The 24,814-nt window shown below is 40.3% G+C and overlaps 1 protein-coding gene across 1 annotated transcript in view; it reads right to left on the reverse strand.

Moving 5' to 3' along the window:
* KCND2 (potassium voltage-gated channel subfamily D member 2) overlaps positions 1 to 24,814 on the reverse strand; it is a 558,992-nt gene that overhangs the window by 112,934 nt on the left and 421,244 nt on the right. Inside the window, exon 2 of the mRNA XM_082255657.1 lies at positions 5,408 to 5,570. Within this exon, the coding sequence (XP_082111783.1) occupies positions 5,408 to 5,570 (163 nt within the window). The remainder of the gene's footprint in view (positions 1 to 5,407; positions 5,571 to 24,814) is intronic.

Raw genomic sequence — 24,814 nt, forward strand, 5'->3', positions numbered from 1 at the left:
CCCCCATGGAGATGTCTAAGACCATCTCCCCATTTCTACCTCAATAATCCGATACAGGTTACCATACTGGAAAAAGTACTGCAACTCCAGTGTAAGACTCGGCTGCAAGAGACCAGAAAGAGGGGCCATGCCTCCACTCCTTCTTCGCCAGATGAATATATAAAGTTATGAGCGCTTACTGATTTTATGCAGGCGACATTAATGGTAACCATCTTCAAAGAAGTGGAAGTCACTATGAGAATGATTGAGGTACACGTTTCTTAGTCTTCGTACCCCCCCCCCCACTCAGAGACCCTGCATGCTTCAATATTACTTGTGATTCCTCTTCCATTGAAATTACCGCCTCATTCCTCAAAGAACCCTCATCCTCCACCTCAGAGAACACCTCAAATGGATTTGACACCACCACCCTCACTGGTTCAGGAGCACTGACATCCTTCCTACACCTCCAGCTCTTACCCATTTTCCTTTTAGCCTCCGACCATTCCATATCCTCACTTGGCAATCTTGAGGGCAGAACCCCCTCCCCTCCACCCCCCAGGACATCCTCAGCCAAAACCCCCTCATTTACCTCTCTCCCTACATCATTCAAACTGCCTTTCACATTATTCACCCCACCTTCCAAATCAATCACCTTGAATTCTACACCAGTCACTCTCATTCCCTTTTCCTTCCCACCTCCCCACCATCATCATCCAATTTATCACCCACTCCACCCCTTGGCATCTGTTGACCTCCTGCTGCACTTCTGCCACACCGAGAAATAGGGGTCGGAGCAACCATACACGCTGGTCCAGCACCCTGCATTACCCTAGAAGAAACAACAGGTGCAGACACAGATTTGACAACCACACTTTCTGACACGGGTAACCACAGTCTGGGGGGACACTGACACCTCGGACGACCACACAGACACAGATTCTAATGGGACAAAGACACTAGGATCCCCTGGTACAAAGTCAGCCAACCCAGACTCTTCCATATCCAGATGGAAGAATTCCTCCACTAACTCTGGCTTATTGGGCATAGCCTCGGGGCACTGGCTATAAGGGTAACCAATTTCATCACATAAGTTACACCTAATGATCTTACAGTCTCTCATCAGATGCTCCAGTTCATGACACAAAGAGCACTTCTGCTTTGGGCAGGAAGAGGAGAAATGTCCCTTGACTCCACATTTATGACACAGCTTAGGTTGGTCAGAGCAGAAGACAGTAATCGTATCTCTACAAATCAAGGCAGAGGAGGCCAAATGCTGTAACACATTCCTACACACTCTCAACCTCATTGACACTGACCACTCACCCATTCACATTCCTCTATCATCCACAATCTTTTTTAAGGGACACAATGTTTCACCAAACGTCCTTAACCAGACCCATAAATCCTCTTGGGGTATAGACTCATTCCTAGTCAGGACAGTGACATTTATTATCAATGGCTGTCATGAGACAACCTTGGGGACAAGCCCCTTCCAGTCCGACTGGCCCCTATACATGTGCTCATACCATTCCCAAGACAGATCCAGTGACACTGGACGCACAAATGATAAATCATGTTCATAGGAACCTGCTGGTCCATGGTTATGATCCTATCCACAACCAGCCTCCTAATAAGTGGAATACCTTCTCATTTACATCTGATCTGTACCACATTCTAGCGTTTAATGCAAGAAGGTGCGGTAGTTGAAAGTTCCACAATTGGCTCCCTTCCAGAAGCAGCGTGACTTTGTCCCGAATAAGCCCTAGCATAGCTCCTACCTGGGATAGCTGATAGAGACACAGAAATACTGCATTCAGGCACATTTACTGGCAAATATGAACCTCTGAAATCAGGTTTGGCACCACCAACACACTATCTGATCCTCCTCCCCTCCAGCACAGCGTCTCGCTTACCAAACTGACAGAAGTACCACAATTACCAGCAGTCCTGTTATCAGGTAAAGTCTTCTGTTAAGAAAAAACACCAGCTGTCTTAGCATCTATGCGGCACTCCTGCTCCGCAGTCTTAGTGTCCATGAAGCAATTCTGCTCTGTAGTTTTAGTGTCCATGCAGCGCTCCTGCTCTGCAGTCTTAGTGTCAATGTGGGTTTCCTACTCCTTGTTCTCACAGCCAGCAGGAACTTCTTTGTCTGGATTCCCGCCATATCCTCCTGCATTCCTTTAGATTACAAGGATCTTTCAGCACACGCAGCTTCCTTCTCTGTAGCAGCAACCATTGGAAAGTCCTCCACACACAGATTCTCCATAGGAACTCCCTCACCAGCTTTTTTATGAACTGAAACAGTTCCAGCATGTCTTCCATCGGCAGACACTGTAGCACTGCCGCCATTTTGTTCAGACTTCATAAACAACATTTTTTCCCTGACTTCCCTCCTTACAGGCCGAGGGATGACATTCTCCTCCTCATCTTTATACGAGGAGTCGTAGAAAGTTTAAACTTCCTGCTGCTCAAGGGAGATTCCATTTCCGCTATGGCCTGCATGAATCCACAATTTTCCTCAACCTACACCTGAGATGACCCAGGCTGCTGGAGGGGGAGGGGGGCAGGTTGTGATAGATCCTGAGACAGGGGTAGTACTGGGGCCACCATGTGAAACTGCTTCCTTGCCCCCCATTCATACTGTTGCTGTTGCTCTGGCATACACCATGGTACTTGCACAGGTACTTTCCTTTATCTGTCAGAATCTCTCCTCATTCTGATATTTTTCCTTGAACACACCAACTGCTCTCCTTCAGAGAGGTGACCAACTTCTCCTGCTTCTTCAATGCCTCCTCCAGAGACGTCAGCTTGGAGTCTTGCCTCTTATTGCTCCTGGTCTTGCCATGCAGAGGTTTCTTTTTCCTGGAATCTGCTTTCAGGATAGCAAGCTTCTTTTACTCCTTAGTTATAAGGCAAAGTCTATTGACCACTCTACCCTGGAAAGCTGGTAAGAACTCCCCTTGCATAGAGACAAGTCCAGGATTCATAGCAGCCTGAGCATGTGGTGTAGGCCTCAGTTCCTCTGGAGAGCCTCCACTTTCATCCTCCCCAGCCTGCTGTATCATGACTGAGGAAGGGACTGTAGGAAAGCCCCAGGCTCATTGCTTCTCCCAGCTGAGACCAAAGCAGAGTGAGCCAGCAGCACCTTGTAGAACAGCACCACCTGGTGGAGAGACTGATGTGGCTGACTCAGTGTTCTCTGTATTCTTTACATAATAGAGATTAGACAGATTTCGAAACTTGTAACACTAAAATCAATGCTGCTTTGAAATTCATACTCTATAGGCCATCAACTCATAACCAGGAAAAATCAGACCATAAAACAACTTTATTAGCCATCAGTTTGCTTCTATCTCATTTTACCAATTTTCTATTAGGGACTTGTCGCTTCGTGAAAAACTGAACCTTTTGCCCTCACCAATTACAAAATATATTTCATGTGCCACACTCAGCAACAACACACTGATAATTAAGTATTACAGGTAATAGAGAAATCTACATTAATTAAAGACTGCATCTGAAGATATGTGGTGTATCATTCCTCAGACTTCATTCCCATAGTGAAATAAATTGATATAGCAAAATTAATTAGAAGTATATTCTCTTGAAATGTCAGGCAATTTCTTTTTTTTCCATGGAGTTCAATTTCTTCTCTATTTCTTATATGCCTTTCACTTAAAACTGAGAATGAACTGCTAGCACTTTGACATCTGGTTTTTCTGAAAGGCAAATTGATTTGTTCATAAATTACTCCCCAGTCGCTCATATGGCTGATGTATTAGCTCAGTACTGGAGCTCCTAGTTAAAAGTGAGAAAGTAATTGTTCAATTTATTCCTGTAATACAGTGTATCTCTGCTTTACCATTGTGGTGAGATGTTCATTGACTAAAACTAAAGTCAGATAGCAGCACTGAAGTGAAATCAATACCAGTGTTGCCCAACTTGTATTTAGGATAGGCTCATTTTTAAAGATCTGTATGATTGTGATCAAGAATGTTATACTAATTCAAAAAAAAGTCTATATTCATGTAGTAAGCATGGCATAATATTATTTAATATAGTAATAAAATATAAACCCATATACTTTAGAGAGATAATGTTAAATGTTAATGTAAAGTGTATTTAGAGAGAGTCGTTGTATGCAGTAAGTAACTACCAAGGAAACAAGATGATAAAGAGGACAAATTGGTTTTACAAAATATCAGCACTATCTTAATGTATTGTTTCTTGCCCTATTTAAAATACCATCAGCACATGTTTGGTCTAGGCCTAGAACCCCTGTCAAGTTCTTATTGTTGTTTGTGTCCTTGCTGGGGAAATCTAATTCCGGGTATTCCACCCCTTCGACATCTATTAAAAAAGGTTGTTTTTTTTTGCTTCTATCTGTGTTCCTCTTGGAGAGAATTATCCTCACATCCTGTACTAGTGATACACTGGTATTTTTTAAGTGTCTATTTTTATTTCATCTCAATCCTCCAAATGAGGTTAAAACATTTACTAAACATTCACTTATGTTTTTAAATAACTTAAAGTGTAATTCCACTTTTTCAGTCATATTTGAGAAAACTCCACCGTATTATGTTTCGATTCACACTGCATATCTAAAAATAACACTTAAAAAATATTTCTTACATTTTTAGGTTTTAGTTTGGAGCAAGCCTTTGGCATACTGCAAGCTACTCTGATTTAAAGGAGAGGAAAATCAACCTGTCCTAACTAACAAAGAGGTATACATTGGTGTTGATTTACTAAAGGCAAAAAGGTGCTCACTTTGCAGGGTTTTTTTCCTTAGCGTAATAATTGAGGTGCAGCTCTGCTGACTTCCATCATCCAGTCATGTGCATTTTTTTTTTTCATTGCACATGTGTGAGTATTCTTTACAAAGAACATGTTCACTACATTTGTTAGTCTATATGTTGAAATTCCCTTGCAAATTGAATTTGCCCTTAGTAAATCTATGCCATTGGATTTCCCCTCATTAACATACAGTGGCAAAAGCCCTTTATCTAGTTATTTAGCCCCTTGTTAGGACAGGCAGTGTTCAAATCTAGTTTAACTGAAAATGAGCACAGTCCAGGCAGGGTTAATTATGGGGAACTTTAACTCCCACAGCAGAGATGAACTTCAGATTTTGAGTTTTCAGAAAAGAGCGAGTAAAATGTAAGCACTATTTTATTTATTAAGGAGGTGTTATCCCAATTTGGCCAAAAAGTGGAAATACACATTTAGAAGCTTAGATGAGTTCTATATCCAGTTTAATATCCAATTTAATATTTGGTAAAGCATTGAAATTGTATTTTAAATACAACAACCAGAAAAAACCTTATACAGTATCGTTATCCACTTACTTCTAAAAATCAAGTTTTGGTTTGCATTGCACAATTTGAACAATATATGTCTGTTCATGGTAATTTTATCACATTACCTTTTGCGCTCTGCGTTTATCTGCTCGTTGATTCTGATGGTATATCCGACTGAAGTTGGACACTATTACAGGAACTGGTAGCGCAATGACTAAAACACCACTTAAAGAGCATATGGAGCCAAAAATCTTCCCAGCTATTGTCTTTGGGACCATATCACCATACCTAAAAAAAACATATGCAGTTCATATATAGTTTTGACAGCTTTCCTTACTATATTATATATATATTACTATATACAAAGGACATAACAATTATTAAAAGTAACACATACCAATAGAATAATTAGTAAATGTCTAGCAATAGACATTTATTAGTTTTCAGCTTGATTAGTAAGACAGAACCTAAATCATAGGATACTCTGGCAAGTATCATAAGGTTCAGCTTTCTTAGACAAGTATAATCATAAACAGACTTCTAATAAATAAAGGTCTATAATAAATATACTGCTCACTCTAAGAGAATAGTTGTTTAACAAAAACATAAAAAAAACAAGACTTCAATAGAAACAGATTTATAAAAAAAACCCCAAGATTTATGTATTTGGCAAAAGTAAAATAGCACAGCCTTATAAAGGGGTTCATAGCCTGGGTTCCATGGCTCCCTACATTCATTTTACAGCCCTCATTTCATTTTTGTAATGAGTGGCCGTTACTTTTTTTTAAAAGGACTGAGTTTTTTATTAGACGTCTTGCACCCAGGTGTATGAATGTATGCTGCCAGAAGTTGGCAAGCTTCTAATCTTGCATTTCTTTCACTTGCGTTTAGGCGCATTGATGTACATTTACATGTGAATGGTATTTAGAAGAGTTTGCACGTTAACCTCATCCTTTGGACCAGAATATTCATGCATTCTAGCCAATGGAATAAAATTATGCGCATAAGCATGCATTTACATACATTTGCATGGAAAAACAACAAAACCACTTCTCCAGGAGCATTTGCCTGGGCTATTATTTTCTTCCCCTAAAAACTGCACACTAAAACATCTGCATGCGCATGAGCACATTAGCTAACATGCAGGTTTGTTCTTGAGGTGAAAAAAAAGCCTAAAGGCAGAGTTTTTTTTGTGTCCGTGTGCATGAGGCCTTAAGATTGTTGATTCAGACTTTGTGTAGGTTATATATGTATGTATTTCATTTCAATAAAATAAAGTACATATGGTAATTGCATGGAAAGTTGTGTTTATGTGAATACTTCTGGGAAAGGGGTCCATAGCTTTCCTCAGATTCTTAAAGACTTCCACGATTAAAAAAAGGTTAAGAACCACTGTTCTAAATAGATCAGCAATATAAGTAACAACCAGTGGTGGAACTATCAGGATCGCAAAGGTCACACTTGTGACCGGGCCCTGGCATTCCACCACCGTGGGGGGAGCACCAAGACAGCCGTGTGTTTGGGGAAGGTTGGCTGCTGCTGCTGATCACTGGCTACTTGATCCATTTCACTGGGTTTGTCCAGCTGTCCCAGGCTAACTCCAGTGCTGAAGGTGGAGGAATTCAAAGGATTACCTTTGACTCCAGCACTACTACTGCTGTAGTTCTGCAGTGCATGAGGGGGGGGGGGCAGACACATGTCACAGGGATGGAGTGGGGGCCCTACAGGATCTGATAAGGGGAGAGCAGCATGAAGGGAGGGGGGGCAAACTTGGATTGTCTGTGCTAAGGGGCCAGGGACTTGCTGCTGTCTAAGAAGGGGAGTGGGGGGCTGTCATCCTGCCTGCTTGGTCCGGGCATGTGGAAGGCTCATCTGATCCCAGTGACACTGGCCGCAGGATGTTATAGAACAGGCAAAGACAGCACAGAGCCACAGGACCAAGTGACAAGTATGGCAGAGGAGGGGAAATTGCTGCCATAGTGTGTGCATGACAGAGTTCAGGTGTTGGGGAGCACGGTATCCTCTTGCCATTTACTGATTGGAAGTGCAGTGTCCCTTCGTAATTTATTGATTGAAAGTGTGGTGTCCCCATGTCGTTAATTGATTGGAAGTGTGGTGTCCCCATGTCATTTTCTGATTGGGGATCATGGCAACTGCATGTCATTTATTGATTGGTGTCACTGTGTCATTTATTGATTGGGATCATGCTGTCGCCATGTAATTTATTGATTAGGATCATGTTACCCCCCATGTTATTTATTGATTGGGATTGTGGTGTCCCATGTCATTTACTGATTGGAGTCATGGTGTCCCCATGTCAGTGACAGAACTAGAAAGGTTGCAAAGGTTACATTTGCGACTGGGCCCTGGCATTCTGACAAAGTTGGGGGGCCCCAAGACAGTAGGAAGGAGGCCAGCTGCAGAACATGTGAAGAGGTCCCACTGCAAGACCACAATGAAGGACCCCAGGACCATTGGGAAGGGCCCCTGGGTTTGGGGGGAAGGGTCCCAGGACCAGAGAAAAGTGCCCTTGGACCGATGCAAAGGAACCTGGAACCAGTGGCAAGGGGCCTAGGACTGATGGAAAGGGTCTCGAGATGGGGTCAGGGGGGGCCCTTCATGTTTTCTTGAACCGGGGCCCTGAAGGTTTGTTCTAGTTACACCTCTGGTAACAATGTACCTTTAATAATATGCATCTATTTTTTAAGAACTAAAAATGCTTGACCATTTATGCTATTTTGTTTTCCATTCTACCATTGCAAGTTACAAAATGAAAGCCAGAATCTGTACTGATAACAGAAATGCTATATTATAGACAAAGAAAATTGTCCTATGCTGTATGTACATTGTCAAATATTGCCTAATTGAAGAAATCTAATTGGAATTAATTGAGAAATATGCTGCAGAACTGTTACAGCCAGTGACCTCATATAGACCTTGCCTGCTGCAAAATATTTTATAGATAAAATGTTCATCAATTTGCATTATGAATGGAAGTAGTGTGCCAGAATGTGAAAACGTCCACCAGATGGCATAATGTACCATTGCAAGCACATTATTTTTCTGCAGCAGAATATACGCAGATTGCTAATTATGACTACTCTAAAACTGCTTATGTTGTTACACCTTTATTTAAATGCAAGGCTTAAAAATCAAATTTTTGAAGTATTTTCATTATAGGATTCATTACCTTATGTCATCCATATTTGTTGCAAGAAATTTGGATTGTCTACATTATATGTTGGAAATTGGATCATCTTCCTTTTAATAAATACCCTAGTAAAATCTAGTAGCCTGACAAATAACCACATTCAGACTATTCATGTATGTAGGAAGAAGAAAAAGGAATATGATAGGGAATCTGCACCCAGCACCTGATATACAGTACACGTTTGTTCCAGAAGACTCAACAAGTAGTCAAGCAAATAGAGAACAACAAGCCTGGAACGTCTTCCAGGTTGTTTTTAAAATATTTTTTTACAATGTCAGGACAAATAAATTATTTATGGAAGAGCTAACATCATTAAAATGATTGTAAATCCATTTTTTAAAATAACAAACATGGTATACTTACCTGCTCTGTGCAATGGTTTTTCACAGAGCAGCCCTGATCTTCCTCTTCTCCACCCCCTACCAGCGCTCTTGGCTCCTCTTCTTCTTTGTGTGCCACTATAGGTAGTCACTTCCTATTGTGGCACACTATTGGTTTGTTTTCCGGAGCTACAAAGAGTGTGTAAGCTATCATTGGTATTGGTTTGAGCAATAGTGCCCCATCAGTGAAGTCAGTGGAAAAATGCCCTAATGGTTATATCAGAGGGTGAAATTATGCCCCATTGTTGGTGTCTGGAAAGGAATAATGCCCTAAAGTTGGTGTCAGTGGAAGAAAAAAAATGCCCTATCGTTGGTGTCAGTGGGAGAAAAAGCTTCCCGCTGTTAGTGTCAGTAGAAAGAATGGTGCACCATTGTTGGTGTCAGTGGGAAGAAAAATGCCTCATATCAATGGGGAGAACAGTGCCTCATATCCGTGGGAGGAACTTTGCCCCAAGGGTCAGAAAAGACAAGCAAAGGGCCACAGTTTGGAGACCACTGATCAAGAAGAACAGCCAGTAAGGCATGTGAACAGTGTAATCCAAACCAGTGTTTTTCAACCTTTGTTCAGTCAAGGCACCCTTTAAAATTATGCACAATCACGAGGCACACCATTTTAAATGTAAAAGAAAAAAAAATACTAGTAGTATCATATAACACAGCAATATCCACACGTAGGACACCCAACATTAGAGGTGGCTCATTCTTCCAAAGCAAATACATCATTGCACAATGGTAATGATTAGTATTCCTATATTTATCTTCTCTCTCAGTTTTTTTCCCTCACCCAGCTAATGTGACCCCAGTGCTGGGTAGAGGAGGGGCAAACAAGGATGCTGTGCAGGCAGCGGCTTTCCTTCTCATCAACCAATGGCATCAATGGTTGTTAGGACACTGGCAGCTGGAAGGTTGAAATGTGCACAATGAAAACCTGTGACTTTGTGTAAGTAAAAGGCAGGTTTCCTTCATTTTCTGGCTTGTATATAATTTCAGGGCAAATTTTAGGCATTTTACCAAGGCACCCCTGACAGGGCAGCTCTTAGAAGTCATGAGGCCCGCTACAGCCTACCTCACGGGGCCCCTCTTTACCTTGTCCCTAGCCCTGACCCTGATCCTGTCAGTCATTAGGCAGCTAAAGAATTCACTCTGGTTATTGACAGGAAAGTTTCTAAAATAAGGCATCTCTACTTGCAATGTACATCATGTGTAATATACTTATTGCAAACCTAAGCATTACTAACATTCTGCCTCTGCTATCCTACCAGGAAGGTGTCACAGCACTCAAAAGTGGAGTCACATCACATCCGTCACATTCATTGAAAAGTGGAGCTGGATGGGGACAGATGTCTGTTCAGTTTGTGTCCGCATACTCTGAACAGTAGACAGGGGTGGACCTGTGATGCTTTATAAGTGGCAAGATGTAAATGGAATGGAAAGTGTCCATTTACATCCGGCTATCTCTGATCTGTCACATTTAGGTCTGGAAAAAAAGAAAAGGATGCAGCCCTTTTCCATTTTTTTTGGACCCAAATGGCCCAAAAGGACAAAAGTCTATTTACATCCAGCTTTCAATCAGGTCCGCTGAAAGGTTCTTAAAGGGGAATGGCTGGGGTGAAAAACACAGCTCAGCTGCATGTTTTTGATGCCTCCACAAAGAAAAATGTAAACTAGCATCTCACTGTGCTTATTATCATCATCAGTATGACGATCACAGCACAACAGATGCTGTATGGCTGTCACAGTGTGTAACATGGCTGTTGGGTGCTGACTTTGTTATGGCTGTACAGTGTTAGTCGCTAAAACACAAAACAGCCATAAATAAACATAGTCAGCACTCAACAGCCATGTGACACACTGTGACAGCCATACAGCATCTACTGTGCTGTGATCATCATAATCATCATCATAGTCTGAGGATTGTACCCTAATTCCTCAGTATCCTGTGTTACTGAGTGCAGGGGGCTGCTTGCCTGTGCACCTTCACCCGCCGCAAGGATTAGTCTCTGCCTCATATCAGTTTCACTTCAGTGCCGGCACTTGTGGGAGAGGTGCTGATCTCCATAGGAATCAATCCGCCGGCATAGATAGTAGAAGGTGGCCAGCCGGGACTGTGCAGAGTTACATGCGGCACAGTATTATCTGCCCGAAAAAAAAAAAAAGTCCCTCCTCTGCTGTCACCTTTTGGCCTCCTCTGTTAACCTGATGGGGCCCAGGAAATTGTAAATATACACCCCAGTAAGGAAGCGGGAGTGGGGATGTCATTTAGTCTTATTTTTTTTTTCTTTGTTAGAAATTAACTCTAAAGATGCCCGGGCCCCCCCCGTAGAACTGATGGGGCCCAAGCCCAGTACAACAGGGCTGGTTGTATTGCCCTATCAGTGGCCCTGACCCCTGAAGAAACCTGAGGGAACCCTGGTTGGAAAAGGCTGATCCAAACTTTGCTCCTTTATAACTAGATACTTTTTCCCAATGACTTACTAGCGATATGCAAGGTGAAAAGGATTATTCTTTTTCCTTTGAGGAAAATGATAACTGCCCATTGTTACACAGTTTTTTGATACGTCTGAAAATAGTTTCTATTACTATTATCTTGCATGTCTTTTTTTTTAAATTGCACCATGTATAGCCTCCTTGAGTGCATATAAGCACATAAAGGTCGAGCACATCTTGGGGATACATTTAGGCTAGCGGTAACTGGTGTAAAAAAAAGATAATGAATACATGGGTAAGGTAATGAGCTCTTCATGCAATAATAAAATGTCAGATTGTCTGCCTTTCACAAAACAAGAAGGCCAGTACTACATGTTGACTTGGCAATCAAGACATTTCAGGTATACATGGTCATGGCCATTTGTTACTTAATTTCGAGTGCCCGTTCCTATGTCATTGGTAAATTGTTTCCTTGCTTAAGATTAAACAGGTAAATAAGTTGCATTGATTGCCCTGGACATGACTGACTTTGAGCATTGTCTTACTGTCTGTTACAAAGATAAAGGTCACCAGCATAGCTTCTCTTTCTCTATTAGAGTATTCAATGAAAAAGTCTTCAGACAACAGAGAGGGAAAGAAAATGTGCTGTTGACACATGTCATTTGCATGTCATAAGGATGGGCCCTCCATGATGTCAATCTAGTACGCATTACATCAAACAGGTTATGTTACTGTAAGATAAACAGTCAGACTCAGGACATATCATTACTTTCTGTGGTCACTCTACTAACATTTACTCACGTACTTTCTACTTTTTCTAAATTTTATCCAAATTAGGCAAATAATGCAACCTTAATTATGTGAACACTATGACATATAAAATTATACATGTCCCCAAATGCATGTTTTATTTTTGGTAGAGTTTCTTGCAAAACCTGGTGTATTTGCTGCTGCTTGGCAGCTGACTAACATAGGTCTGGTGAACAGTTTTATTCTGAGTGACTCCCTAGGTGTTCAAACCCTGAATAATTAGTGTTAGGATGACAGCGTACACCTTAGGGTGACCACAGGCTACAGAGTAATACTGAAAAATATACCAAAATTCTGAAACCAGTGAAGGCATGAAAAGCACGCACTATTACTTTAATGAATGAACTGTCAGAGTGCAACTTCTCTTGCAAAATGTTTGTTGAATCAACCCCAATGCGTGTTGCAGATTGGCAGATTTTTGAGCACATGATTGCGCTAAGAAGTGTGTGAGAGTGATCTACAGGTAATTGGATGCAGAGTAGGAGAAGGGCAGATTGTAAATGAAAAAATGTTACAAATTAAATATTAAAACTAGAAACAGAGTGACAGCTGTTGAAAAAATGGATATTGAAAGGTACATTTGGTTTTTCCATTTGTAAGTTGTTCAGTACAGTTACAACAGATCTTGGTAAATTACTAAAGTAATAAAACCCCACATGTAGCAAATTATAATTTGTAGATCATTGTTTGCAACATTTTCAACCAAAGAAACACAATACTGCTAAAGTTCACAGTTCTGGGAAACAGAAGACTATGTTCTGCTGAGCTGAGTTGACTTGAAGAGAAAAGAAACACAAATAAAAGCCTCAATAAGTATATCAAGCTGAGAAACTGGAAAACTTCTGTAGTTACAGTTGTTTTGACCCTTTTTACACAGTGGATGTACACATTAAAGTGGAGCAATGTATGCCCCATTGACTTTGGCTGCCTCGTATATACTGCAATTAAAAGCACATCATTGGGGAGGTGTAACAAAAACGATGGTAGCCTGTATCCGCTGACGAACAGATTTTCACTTTTTATGTTGAACAAATACTGTATACTTTGCAGTATAAGAGCAACTGTTCGTCACTCCTTTGCAATAAGTAATCCAAGTGCTCAGAGTTTATCTATATAACATGTTTAAGGTTCTTTAACTTTAGAACATATTCCAAAACTAACATTTCAGCACAGGGTGAAGTGACCTTTTTAACTATGCATGCAACTGGTTTCACCTTTCTACCAAAAAGTAAACCTAGTCTTGGCCCATGAAACAGGCTTACTTTTCCCCCCCTGTACTTAGCAGCATCTTTCCTTTGCTCCCCCACTTGTTTAGCTGCAGGGAGCAGTACAAACAGTATAAACCACTAATTAACTGTAAGCTATGCTCATGGTATAGCTTACACAGGAATATAGATTCTCCATTCTCCAATGTCTCAGTGTTGGTGCATGAAGACTGCTCCAGCATTGTCACACGGTATGAGTAATATGTTCTTCCATATCAAGAAGTTCTCAATTTCTCCACTCCCTGTAGCTAAACAGAGCGGCAGGGAGTGATGGAAAGCTGAGTATCAGTGTCAGGAAGCCACTAGCACTAGTACTACTGAAGCCTCTAGACATCCACAGGTACGCTAATGTTGGCACGAATTACACTATTTAAACTGCAGCAGTGCTATCAGCCAGTGCAGTCTGATCTGCAGCAATTACCTGTGTCCCTGCATCCATTCCTATATTGACTGCTGTTATTGACCTGGCTTGTCTTGACCTTGCTTAAATGCTTCCTGCCCTGACCTTGGCCTGTCCCTGGATTTGCTCTGTCTCCTGTTTATCTACCTGATTCTTTGTTGCTGACCCCTGCTTGTACCCTGACCATTCACTGCCTGCCGTCTATGCCTGGCTTGTCTGACCTTGCATCCAGTTTTTCTTCAGCTCTACTCCGCATGCTACCTGGTCCCTGCTGGTTATTCACCTGCTAAGTGTTACCAGTGCTGCTGCACCAGCCATCTGCTAGCTGCCCATCAAGCATCTGCTGTCTGTCCAGGCCTGGGTCTGCTGACATCCACTGTTCCAATGATCTGACCTGGCTCTGGTGACACTCCTGTTACCTGCTGTCATGGCTATGCATATCAACACCAGACTCATTTTGTTCTTTAATCTATTTTTGCACAGGCATACTCTTTCAAACTCCTGATGAGTGGGCATATAGGAAACGCGTCGAGTCTACACTCCAGTTATGAGTCCATGCATGTCATTTTTTATTTTTCATATCGATGCTACTATGCTATTACGGAGTCCTCACTCCAGTTATGAGCTATGTATGTCATCCAGTATGTTTTTATTGATATTACTATGTCATTTCATGTATTGATGTCTGTTGTCTATATGCATGTTTTATATGTATCATACGCTTTGTATCTAATAAATTTGCTATTGCATACTTATGCTTTATTTACATTTTTTTTTGCATCCACCTCATTTAAAGTCCCACGGGGCGCTCTCTTTTGTTTTCTGTCATGGCTGACGGAACTTTTTACAGACACTCATACCTCGCTGTGCTCTCGCAGCCACTGTCACAACATCAGTGGTCACAGAACCGGGGCTGTATGATAACCTTCCCTCTACATGTCAGGCTCTGCCACAATGTATGTGGCAATCTGTTACTGACAGGAAGGAGAAAACTACAGTACATGGGCAAGGCACAGGTTTACTCTAAGTATGCAAAGAAAACAGGCATAAAAAGCAGAACAACTTACAACATTTTACAACAATTTACAACCTAGCTTGTATATTACTGTATATTATTGCCACAGAAATCCCCAGAATGAGAAAGTGAAGTCCATCAGTGTTAGCAAGCTTTGTTTAGTGACTGTACTGATTTCTGAGATTCTGCACTGCCTTGTTGTGTGATCCATATGTATACATCTAAAAAACTTCTGTTAAAAATAATTTATTTTGGCAAATATTTGAGACATGCTTATATCATGCCTGCTGAGAACCTTGGGGGAATTTTATGTTAAACTATGTGTATTGCAATTTCCAGTGACTACTCATTTTCATTTATTACACAGAGACTTAATATAAATGGGAAGAGAAAAAAAATGAAATGAAATTAAATAAAATAAAATTTGTGTTACCCTCCAACATCCAATTATGTGGCATAGAATCTTACAAAAAATAATATACAGCTACATGATTGTATATTTGAATTGGATCAAGGTTTATCATAATCAGTGATGGAAGTAACTGCGTTAAAGTAAACGGCGTTTCTTAACACAGTTACTTTAGAGGGCAAGGAGTAATCTAACTGACTACTCGTCCCGTCAAGGTAATGCAGTTGAAATTACTACGGCTGCGTTACCGCAATTACATCTACCGCCACTAGATGGCAGTAGTGTAATTCCTCCTCTCCTCTATGACCGAGGCCAGCGCTGTCCGCAGCACTGGCCTCAGTCAATGAGAGAGAGAGAAGCAGCAGCACAGGCCTGGAGGAGGAGGACGCAGCCAGACAGACCCCAGTGTGCTGGGCTGGCCACCAGCAGCCAGGCAGCCAGCATCTCCACCAGCAGCAAGCATCTCCACCAGCAGCCAGGCAGCCAGCATCTCCACCAGCAGCACAACAGGTACCAAAACAAAAAAAACTCAGTAACAGACAGTCAAGACAGGAGGACTCAGACCCCCACAGTGCACCACACCACCACCAGCCACCACCTACCCACCCTATACACCCATTGACCCCTATATACACCTACCCACCCTCCCTATACACCCACTGACCCCTATATACACCTACCCACCCTCCCTATACACCCACTGACCCCTATATACACCTACCTACCCACCCTATATACCCACTGACCCCTATATACACCTACCCACCCTCCCTATACACCCACTGACCCCTATATACACCTACCCACCCTCCCTATACACCCACTGACCCCTATATACACCTACCCACCCTCCCTATACACCCACTGACCCCTATATACACCTACCTACCCACCCTATATACCCACTGACCCCTATATACACCTACCCACCCAACGTATACACCCACTGACCCCTATATACACCTACCCACCCACCGTATACACCCACTGACCCCTATATACACCTACCCAATGACCCCTATATACACCTACCTACCCACCCTATATACCCACTGACCCCTATATACACCTACCCACCCACTCTATACATCCACTGACCCCTATATACACCTACCCACCCACCCTATACACCCACTGACCCCTATATACACCTAACCACTGACTCCTATATACACCTACCCACTGACCCCTATATACACCTACCTACCCACCCTATATACCCACTGACCCCTATATACACCTACCCACCCACCCTATACACCCACTGACCCCTATATACACCTACCCACCCACTCTATACACCCACTGACCCCTATATACACCTACCCACTGACCCCTAAATACACCTACCCACCCACTCACCCCTATATACACCTACCTACCCACTCTATACACCTACCCACCCTCCCTATACACCCACTGACCCCTATATACACCTACCCACCCACTCTATACACCCACTGACCCCTATATACACCTACCCACCCACTCTATACACCTACCCACCCTCCCTATACACCCAATGACCCCTATATACACCCACCCACTCTATACACCCACTGACCTCTATATACACCTACCCACCCACCCTATACACCCACTGACCCCTATATACACCTACCCACCCTCCCTATACACCCACTGACCCCTATATACACCTACCCACCCACTCTATACACCCACTGACCCCTATATACACCTACCCACCCACTCTATACACCCACTGACCTCTATATACACCTACCCACGCACCCTATACACCCACTGACCCCTATATACACCTACTCACCCACCGTATACACCCACTGACCCCTATATACACCTACCCACCCACTCTATACACCCACTGACCTCTATATACACCTACCCACCCACCCTATACACCCACTGACCCCTATATACACCTACTCACCCACCGTATACACCCACTGACCCCTATATACACCTACCCACCCTCCCTATACACCCACTGACCCCTATATACACCTACCCACCCACTCTATACACCCACTGACCCCTATATACACCTAATACACCTATCTACCCACCCTATATACCCACTGACCCCTATATACACCTACCCACCCACCCTATACACCCACTGACCCCCAAATACACCTACCCACCCACCCTATACACCAGCAGTTTACCACGCAGGTAACACAATGCCACTCTCAGCAAATACCACGCAGGTACCACTAACCAAATACCACGCATACAAGGGGCATATAAGTTATTTGACATATTTAAATATTTTTTTAAAGTAACGCAATAGTTACTTTCCCTGGTAATTAGTTACTTTTCTACTGCTGTAACTCAGTCACTAACTCAGTTACTTTTTGGGAGAAGTAACTAGTACCTGTAACTAATTACTTTTTTTAGGTTACATGACCAACACTGATCATAATGCATGACACAATTTAATAAATCAGGACCTTTAGGTTAAATTCCCGGACTAGAATTATTTGCAGTTATGTTGGTTAAGCTTGGACCAATGTTAGTATGAAAATTCCATATCTGTGGAATTCCTGTGGAAGTCACTTGTACTACAGTGATTGCCACTGCCTTTCTGGTTCTGTGCTCAGTGGTTGCTCTGCTGCATAGTAACCATAAGGGTCACCTACTCAGAATAGGTGCCACTTACAGAACACCTTGCATTATCTTAATGAATTCAAGGGGTTCTCAAACTGGACAAGGTGGGGATCATGACATCACTACTCCACCAGATAATTCTAGATTGTAAGCTCTAACGAGCAGGGCCCTCTAGTTCCTCCTGTTTTGAATTGTATTGTAACTGTATTGTCTTCCCTCACATTGTAAAGCGCTGCGCAAACTGTTGGCGTTATATAAATCCTCATACACAATATTAACAGGCGCTTGATCACATATCGAACCAAAAGTCAATAGAGTTAAAAGTCATTAATGGCACAGGGGGAGAATCCTGTATAATAATAATAATAATAATAAAACAGGGGTAAGATGGCAGATTTTTTGGTTGTAAAGGCTAGGATGTTTTAGTTCCACTTTAAAGTGGAACTAAACCCTCCTATTATTCACAACCAAGGAGGCTGCATTCTTAGCATATGTTTGATCTGCATTTGCCATGTTGCTGCACATTTGATCAGCTATGACACCAGCCATTTGATGCCTTGGCAGTTTTGTTTAGAGCCAACATAAATACAATAGTAACAATAAAAGTTATCATTCGTGGCATGCCTTGGATTTAATTGTCTTGGGAGACAGGTAAATCATTGGATTTATTTCCACTTTAAAAGTGACTTGAATACTTTGACAAAAGGCTTTGACAGGTGCTGACGCTGGTCACAAAGGTGTGGCTGCACCTACACAACTGATGTCTGGTCCAAGGCAGATAATAATGCTAGGTTTTGTGTGCTTAATCTACTTGCTTTCTGAGTTTCTTAACAGTAGGTAGTTTTGCTATTTTTTTTTATTGTTCCAAAAAAGCTGAAATACAGTACTTCTTAAAAAATTAAAGGGGGTTCAATGCCACAATGCTGTGGAAGATACGTTTTCTGTCATGGACTAATTATGGTTAGCTTATGTGTCTGGAACAAAAAGTGAATCAGCCCATTCGATTTTATTAAGACAGCCTGAATGAGCACAAATGTTTTTGTCTTGCAGCCACTGGAATGAAAGAAGTAGCTTTCACTTTTAATTTAGATCTCAGCCAAATTTCTGTTACTGTATGGGCAATCACCCCTTGATAACACCGCTATTACTGCTATTAATTCAGCTTAAAGGAAGCTAGAGAATGCACAAAGGTTTATGTTGTATTCTGTTACCTTTGTATATTTTTCTATAATATTGTTAACAAATTAACATTGCTGGAGGATAAGTGAAATCACAGTGGAGGAGAAAATGTATAGTAATTACTATAATTTACTAAGTGCTAAAAGAAAAATGTAATATGGTAGAAATGTGCTGTCCTGCAAAGTATAATGCTATGTTATAAAAAGTATACATATGATATTTTTTTTCTTTAAAAAAAAAAAAAAAGTCTAAGCAGCTTATACATGTGTCACATTTTTAGAGATACTGCAGGTGAAATTGTCTGTATCTTATTTCCTATTTCTTAGCATAGTAAACACAAAAAAAAAGGCTTGAGGGCTCGGGCTCTTAGGCATTTTTATGGATTTGCTTACTATATCTATCCTTTACAGCTTTTTAAAAAAAATAACTTTGAAAATTATTTTCTCTGTTTCAATTAATGTTTGTTTTTTCCTAGTTTAATCCTGAATTTAGACATGTTATCAATTTCTTTAAAACACACACCTCTCTATAGCTATAAGTCTAGTGTGCATTTATAGTGTTCACATTTACTTTACACATTTATGTTTAGTACCAAAAAATATTTTTACAGGTAATTTATCTCAATAGGGGAAGAATGCTAGTATGCCCACATCCCACTAAGATGTCTACATTATATAACAGAATGGAGAAAATGGTTAGTCCACAATAAAACCCCCTATCAAAAGAGGTGCCACATCCCGGGGTACAATTGCACAAAAGAAGGAGTATCCCCTAAGACAGTGATGGCGAACCTTTGCACCCCAGATGTTTTGGAACTACATTTCCCATGATGCTCATGCGCTCTGCAGTGTTGTTGAGCATCATGGGAAATGGAGTTCCAAAACATCTGGGGTGCCAAGGTTCGCCATCACTGCCCTAAGAGGTTGGGACTTTCAAGGCACGCAAAATGAAACAAAAATAGTATAAATTTATAGTTTTAATATACAAAAATTATTAACACACTAAACATAGCAAAAAGTAAGCAAACAGTTCCATAAAAAAACACAGCACAGATACAGAAGATACAAGAAAGCAGCAACAGAATACCCAACGTGTTTTGAAGCTGGGATATGCTTCTTCTTCAGGGATAATTAACTGAATGCTACAGATATTGTCATTGATATTGTTATTGATATTGCTACAGATATTGTTATTGATATTGTTAAACAAAAATAGTATAAATTTATAGTTTTAATATACAAAAATTATTAACACACTGAACATAGCAAAAAATAAGTAAACAGTTCCATAAAAAAACACAGCACAGATACAGAAGATACAAGAAAGCAGCAACAGAATACCCAACGTGTTTCAAAGCTGGGATATGCTTCTTCTTCAGGGATAATTAACTGAATGCTGCAGATATTGTTATCATCTGTGATTGTGTTGAAATTTCTGTTTGCTGGGTGATACAATCAAAAAGCTAGTTCCAGACCTTGCCTGTAGGTTTCAAAGAGACGTAGAAAGAATCCCTCAAAAAAGAGTAATAGTAATAACCACATTCACATGTTGTAACCAGGTAAAGTTCTCATCTATAATACAGAGAAATGTTCCAGTTTTTACAAAACTAGTCCACTATTAGATGCATTTGGAAAACCCTCTCTATTTTTTAAGAGTGTATGTGAACACATATAGGTGTACGTTTATTAAACAAACATACCTAATCTCATTTCAGTTCTGATAGAAAAATCATCTCCTCTGGCACCCTGTTTATGAAGTGGAGAAGATTTGTTCTCAGAAGGAGAACGGAGAAGAACCTTTTCCTCTGAGAACAGCTAAGATCTGTGTAGAAGGGGATGGGCTGCCTGTGATCTTGTGAGATATCTGTGTGATTACAGAGCAGCTGAGTTTAAAAAAAGTGAAACTAAACCTATGCAGGCCTTACATGGGTCAAATTCCGAACAAATTTTCTTTCGAAAATCAGAAATTTCCTGCACTTTGTGATCTGATGATGCCACCATTGATTTTGAAATTCAACCAACCAAGCCTTCAATTTCATCTCATGTTGCTACAGAAAATAATTTCCGTGGCCGGGAATCTTCTTTTCTTTCTCGGGAATTTTTATTTCTTTCAAGGAAGTTTCTTTTCTTGTGCTCATGCGCATTTCTTTTTTTATTATATTTCTCACATGATTCTCCCATCATTAATTCGAAAATTGTTTGTTTTTCAAAAAATTTCCAACATGCCCGATTACTCCAATTTGATGGCTGCATGAAAATCGTCTGTTCCTGCAGCCCACTAATGATGCAAAATTCAAACTAAAACTCTTAGATAAGATTTTTGAAAGAAAATTTTTTCTAAATTCCTCCCATGTATGGCCGGCCTTAAAAAGACCTTGTAAATTACATGAAAATAATAAGCACTGACCACTGGCACTTTTTTTACCCCACAGATTTTTAATGCACATTTCGGCTCATTTTTTAACTGCTTGCCGACCGCCCCACACAAATATACTGCAGCAGGGCAGCTTGACTGTGCATAATCACATAGATCTAGGTTATTATGTGCACGCAGTTTTGGCGGCGCATGCACGCCGCTGGGGGGGGGGGCTGCACTTACGCTGTGATTAGACACAGCAGGAGCCAGACCGCAGGAGGATCGGGTTCGATCGCCACCGGCCTCCCGCAATCTTCGGCTGGAATGACAGAAGACCCGCCTGCTTATGTAAACAAAGCAAGCGGCTCTTCTGTCAGAGAGGCAGTGAAAGATCGTGTGATTCCGATCTCTCCCTGCCTCTGTCCAACCTATCCCCCCACATAGTCAGTAAGCACTAATAGGCATACACTTAACCCCTTGATTAACCCCAGTGTTAACCCCTTTCCTGCCAATGTCATTTATACAGTAACAGTGCATATTATTTAGCACTGATTACTGTATCAATGTCACTGGTCCCCAAAAAGTGTCAAAAATGTCAGTTAGGTGTCTGATCTGTCCACCGCAATGTCGCAGTCCCATTACTAATAAAAGTAAATAAATAAATAAAAAGTCCAAAAACCTATCCCGTAGTTTGTAAACGCTATAAATTTTGCGCAAAGCAATTAAAATATGCTTTTTGGGATTTTTTTTTACCAAAAATATGTAGCAGAATACAAATTGGCCTAAACTGATAAAAAAAAAATAGTTTTTATAATTTTTTTATTGGGAATGTTTTGTAGCAGAAAGTTAAAAATATTGTGTTTTTTCAAAACTGTTGCTCTTTTTTGTTTATAGCGCAAAATATAAAAATTGCAGAGGTGATCAAATACCACCAAAAGAAAGCTCGATTTGTGGGAAAAAAGGGCATCAATTGTATTTGTCACATGACTGTGCAATTTTCAGTCAAAGCAATGCAGTGCTGAATCGCAAAACATGGCCTGGTCATTAAGGGATTAAAACCTTCCGGAGCTGAAGTAGTTAAATGTGTATTTTGGCCTCTTTTATTGCGCATTTTGGCATTATTTATGCTAATTTTTGCCTTTTTTATAATGCCGTAATTTTTTTTACGTGCATCGGGCCGAGTGTTTTTTTATTGTGCATTTTTGCGATTTTCTAAACAAACATTTTGGCACAGGTTTTTTTATAATGCATTTTGGTGTGGTCTGTAAAACATATTTTGGTGCATCTTTTAGCACGTATTTTGGCACTTTTTTAATGTGCATTTTGATTTGATTTTTATGCATATTTTGGCAAATAGCACATTTACTAGCCACTTTTGGGGTGCCAATAACAATTAATTTCCAATATCAACAATAATGAAACCAAAAGCATAACATGCATTTTGCATGTGTTTCCAGAATGCACACAAAAACACAGGTAAAAAATACATGTTAAAAATGCACCAAAATGCACATAAAAATGTGCTGAAATAAGTTTTAAAAAACACACAAAAATGTGTGTTGAAAAAAGCATTAAAAAGTGCGCTACAAAACTATATCAAAATACGCATAAAAAGGCCTAAAAGACCAATTTGAACATTTCTTGGGCATGGAACGTTGTGCCTTTTTTCAATGGGCATTTTGTCACGTTGGTAGCGTATTTGTTAAATGACAACATGTGCGGCAAAATGCATGTCTGCTAACTGCATTTGGGGTGCCATTAACAATGAATGGCACCAAAAAGAGCATTGCGTATTTTGACAAAATCTTAGTGCAATTTGGAATCGCTGGAAAAATTTAGCAATTCTGTCAACAAATCTGCATTGCTCAGATGTGAATGGGTACTAAAAGAATTATAACTACACACTCTGTGTGTGTATAATATATATATATATATATATATATATATATATATATATATATATATATATATATATATATGTACACTGTACATATAAAACACATAAATATATATACACATAAACATATATAGTTAATATTTGTATAAATTTTTAAGGTCGCTGTTGCTGATATTAGGAAGAAAGAAGACTTCACAGCAGCTTCTCACCCAGATTCTCCACCTCTGGGCTGGAGAATCTGGGACAGAGATATTTTACAGAGATGACCAGTGAGATCTTCAGATCTCACCTTCATAAACTGGCAGAAGGTTGTGTCCTGTGATGAGAAGTGAAGAACATGTTCTCCTTTCCTCATCTCAGCTTCATTAACTGGCACACCCGAGAGATCAGCTGTGATCATCAGGTTCTAAGCTTTTCTCTGTTTCATAAACAGACAGCTAAATGTCCAAAACAGGGTCAATATATAAAAACAGTGTTAAAAGACCTTATCTTGTACAATAGAGTTCCAGTGAGTCATCAAAATGATAGACCAGTAGAGAGCATGTAGTGGATCATGGGTGTACACATGTGGCACCAGCAGTTACCAACAACTATCACCCCACATCTATTGAATATGTGTATGCAAAAAGTAGTTATATTAACTGGCATCTACAGAATCTTCACGAACAGCCTCCATGATGGACGTTTGACACATACGAAAATTTGAAAAAAACACTGCTGTAATTCTCAACCATGACCAGTGTGTTCCACCATTATTGGATGATTATATATCTGTAGATGCCAGTAGTTGACATAATTACTTTTTACATACACATGTTCTTTTAATGTGGGGTGAAAGTTGTTGGTAATTACTGGCACTACATGTATTTGCCTATGATTGACTATATGCTCCCTACTGTTCTATCATGTTGCTGACTAACTGGAACCATATTGTACAAGATAAGATATTTTAACACTGTTTTTATATACTGACTCTGTTCTGGAAATCAGTGTTTTCATAATGTGTCTAGCTTCCTACGTGGACCAATTTTGATAAAACAGTAATATTCTCTATATATAAATGTGAACTTTACCTGGGTACAACACATGGATGTGGTTACTACTTTATCTTTTTTTACCTTTTGCAAAATAAATTTGGAATATTTCTATTTTGTTGGTTTTGTTCACTACATGTATGCCCTTTTACTGCCCCTTTGCTACAACACATATTCTGTTTTAAATTTTTACAGGTAATTTTGAAATATACAATGTGGATATTTAACATTTATCAATTGCAGCTAGCAAGTGGCAAACTTTAAATAACAGCATGGGAAATTGAATACCTAGCTAACAGCTGTAAAACATATCAAATTACAAGACCACCTTGATTAGGTAGTGCTTGGAGAAGAAACTGTTTGTGTTGTTCTTTTAGCTAACCCATAGTGCTCTGGAAATCCTTTGTTATGTGTTAAATGGTTATTTGTAAAACAAAGAATATCTACACATACTAAGAAGCTATTACAGTATAAAATATGAGTTTAAATATCTTTAAAAAAACAACATAAAATTCACCACAAAAAATATAGTTTCTCTGTATGTAGTATTAAACAGGC

Source organism: Pelophylax lessonae, assembly GCF_965119305.1.
Source record: "Pelophylax lessonae genome assembly, chromosome: 4".
Taxonomy (NCBI): domain Eukaryota; kingdom Metazoa; phylum Chordata; class Amphibia; order Anura; family Ranidae; genus Pelophylax; species Pelophylax lessonae.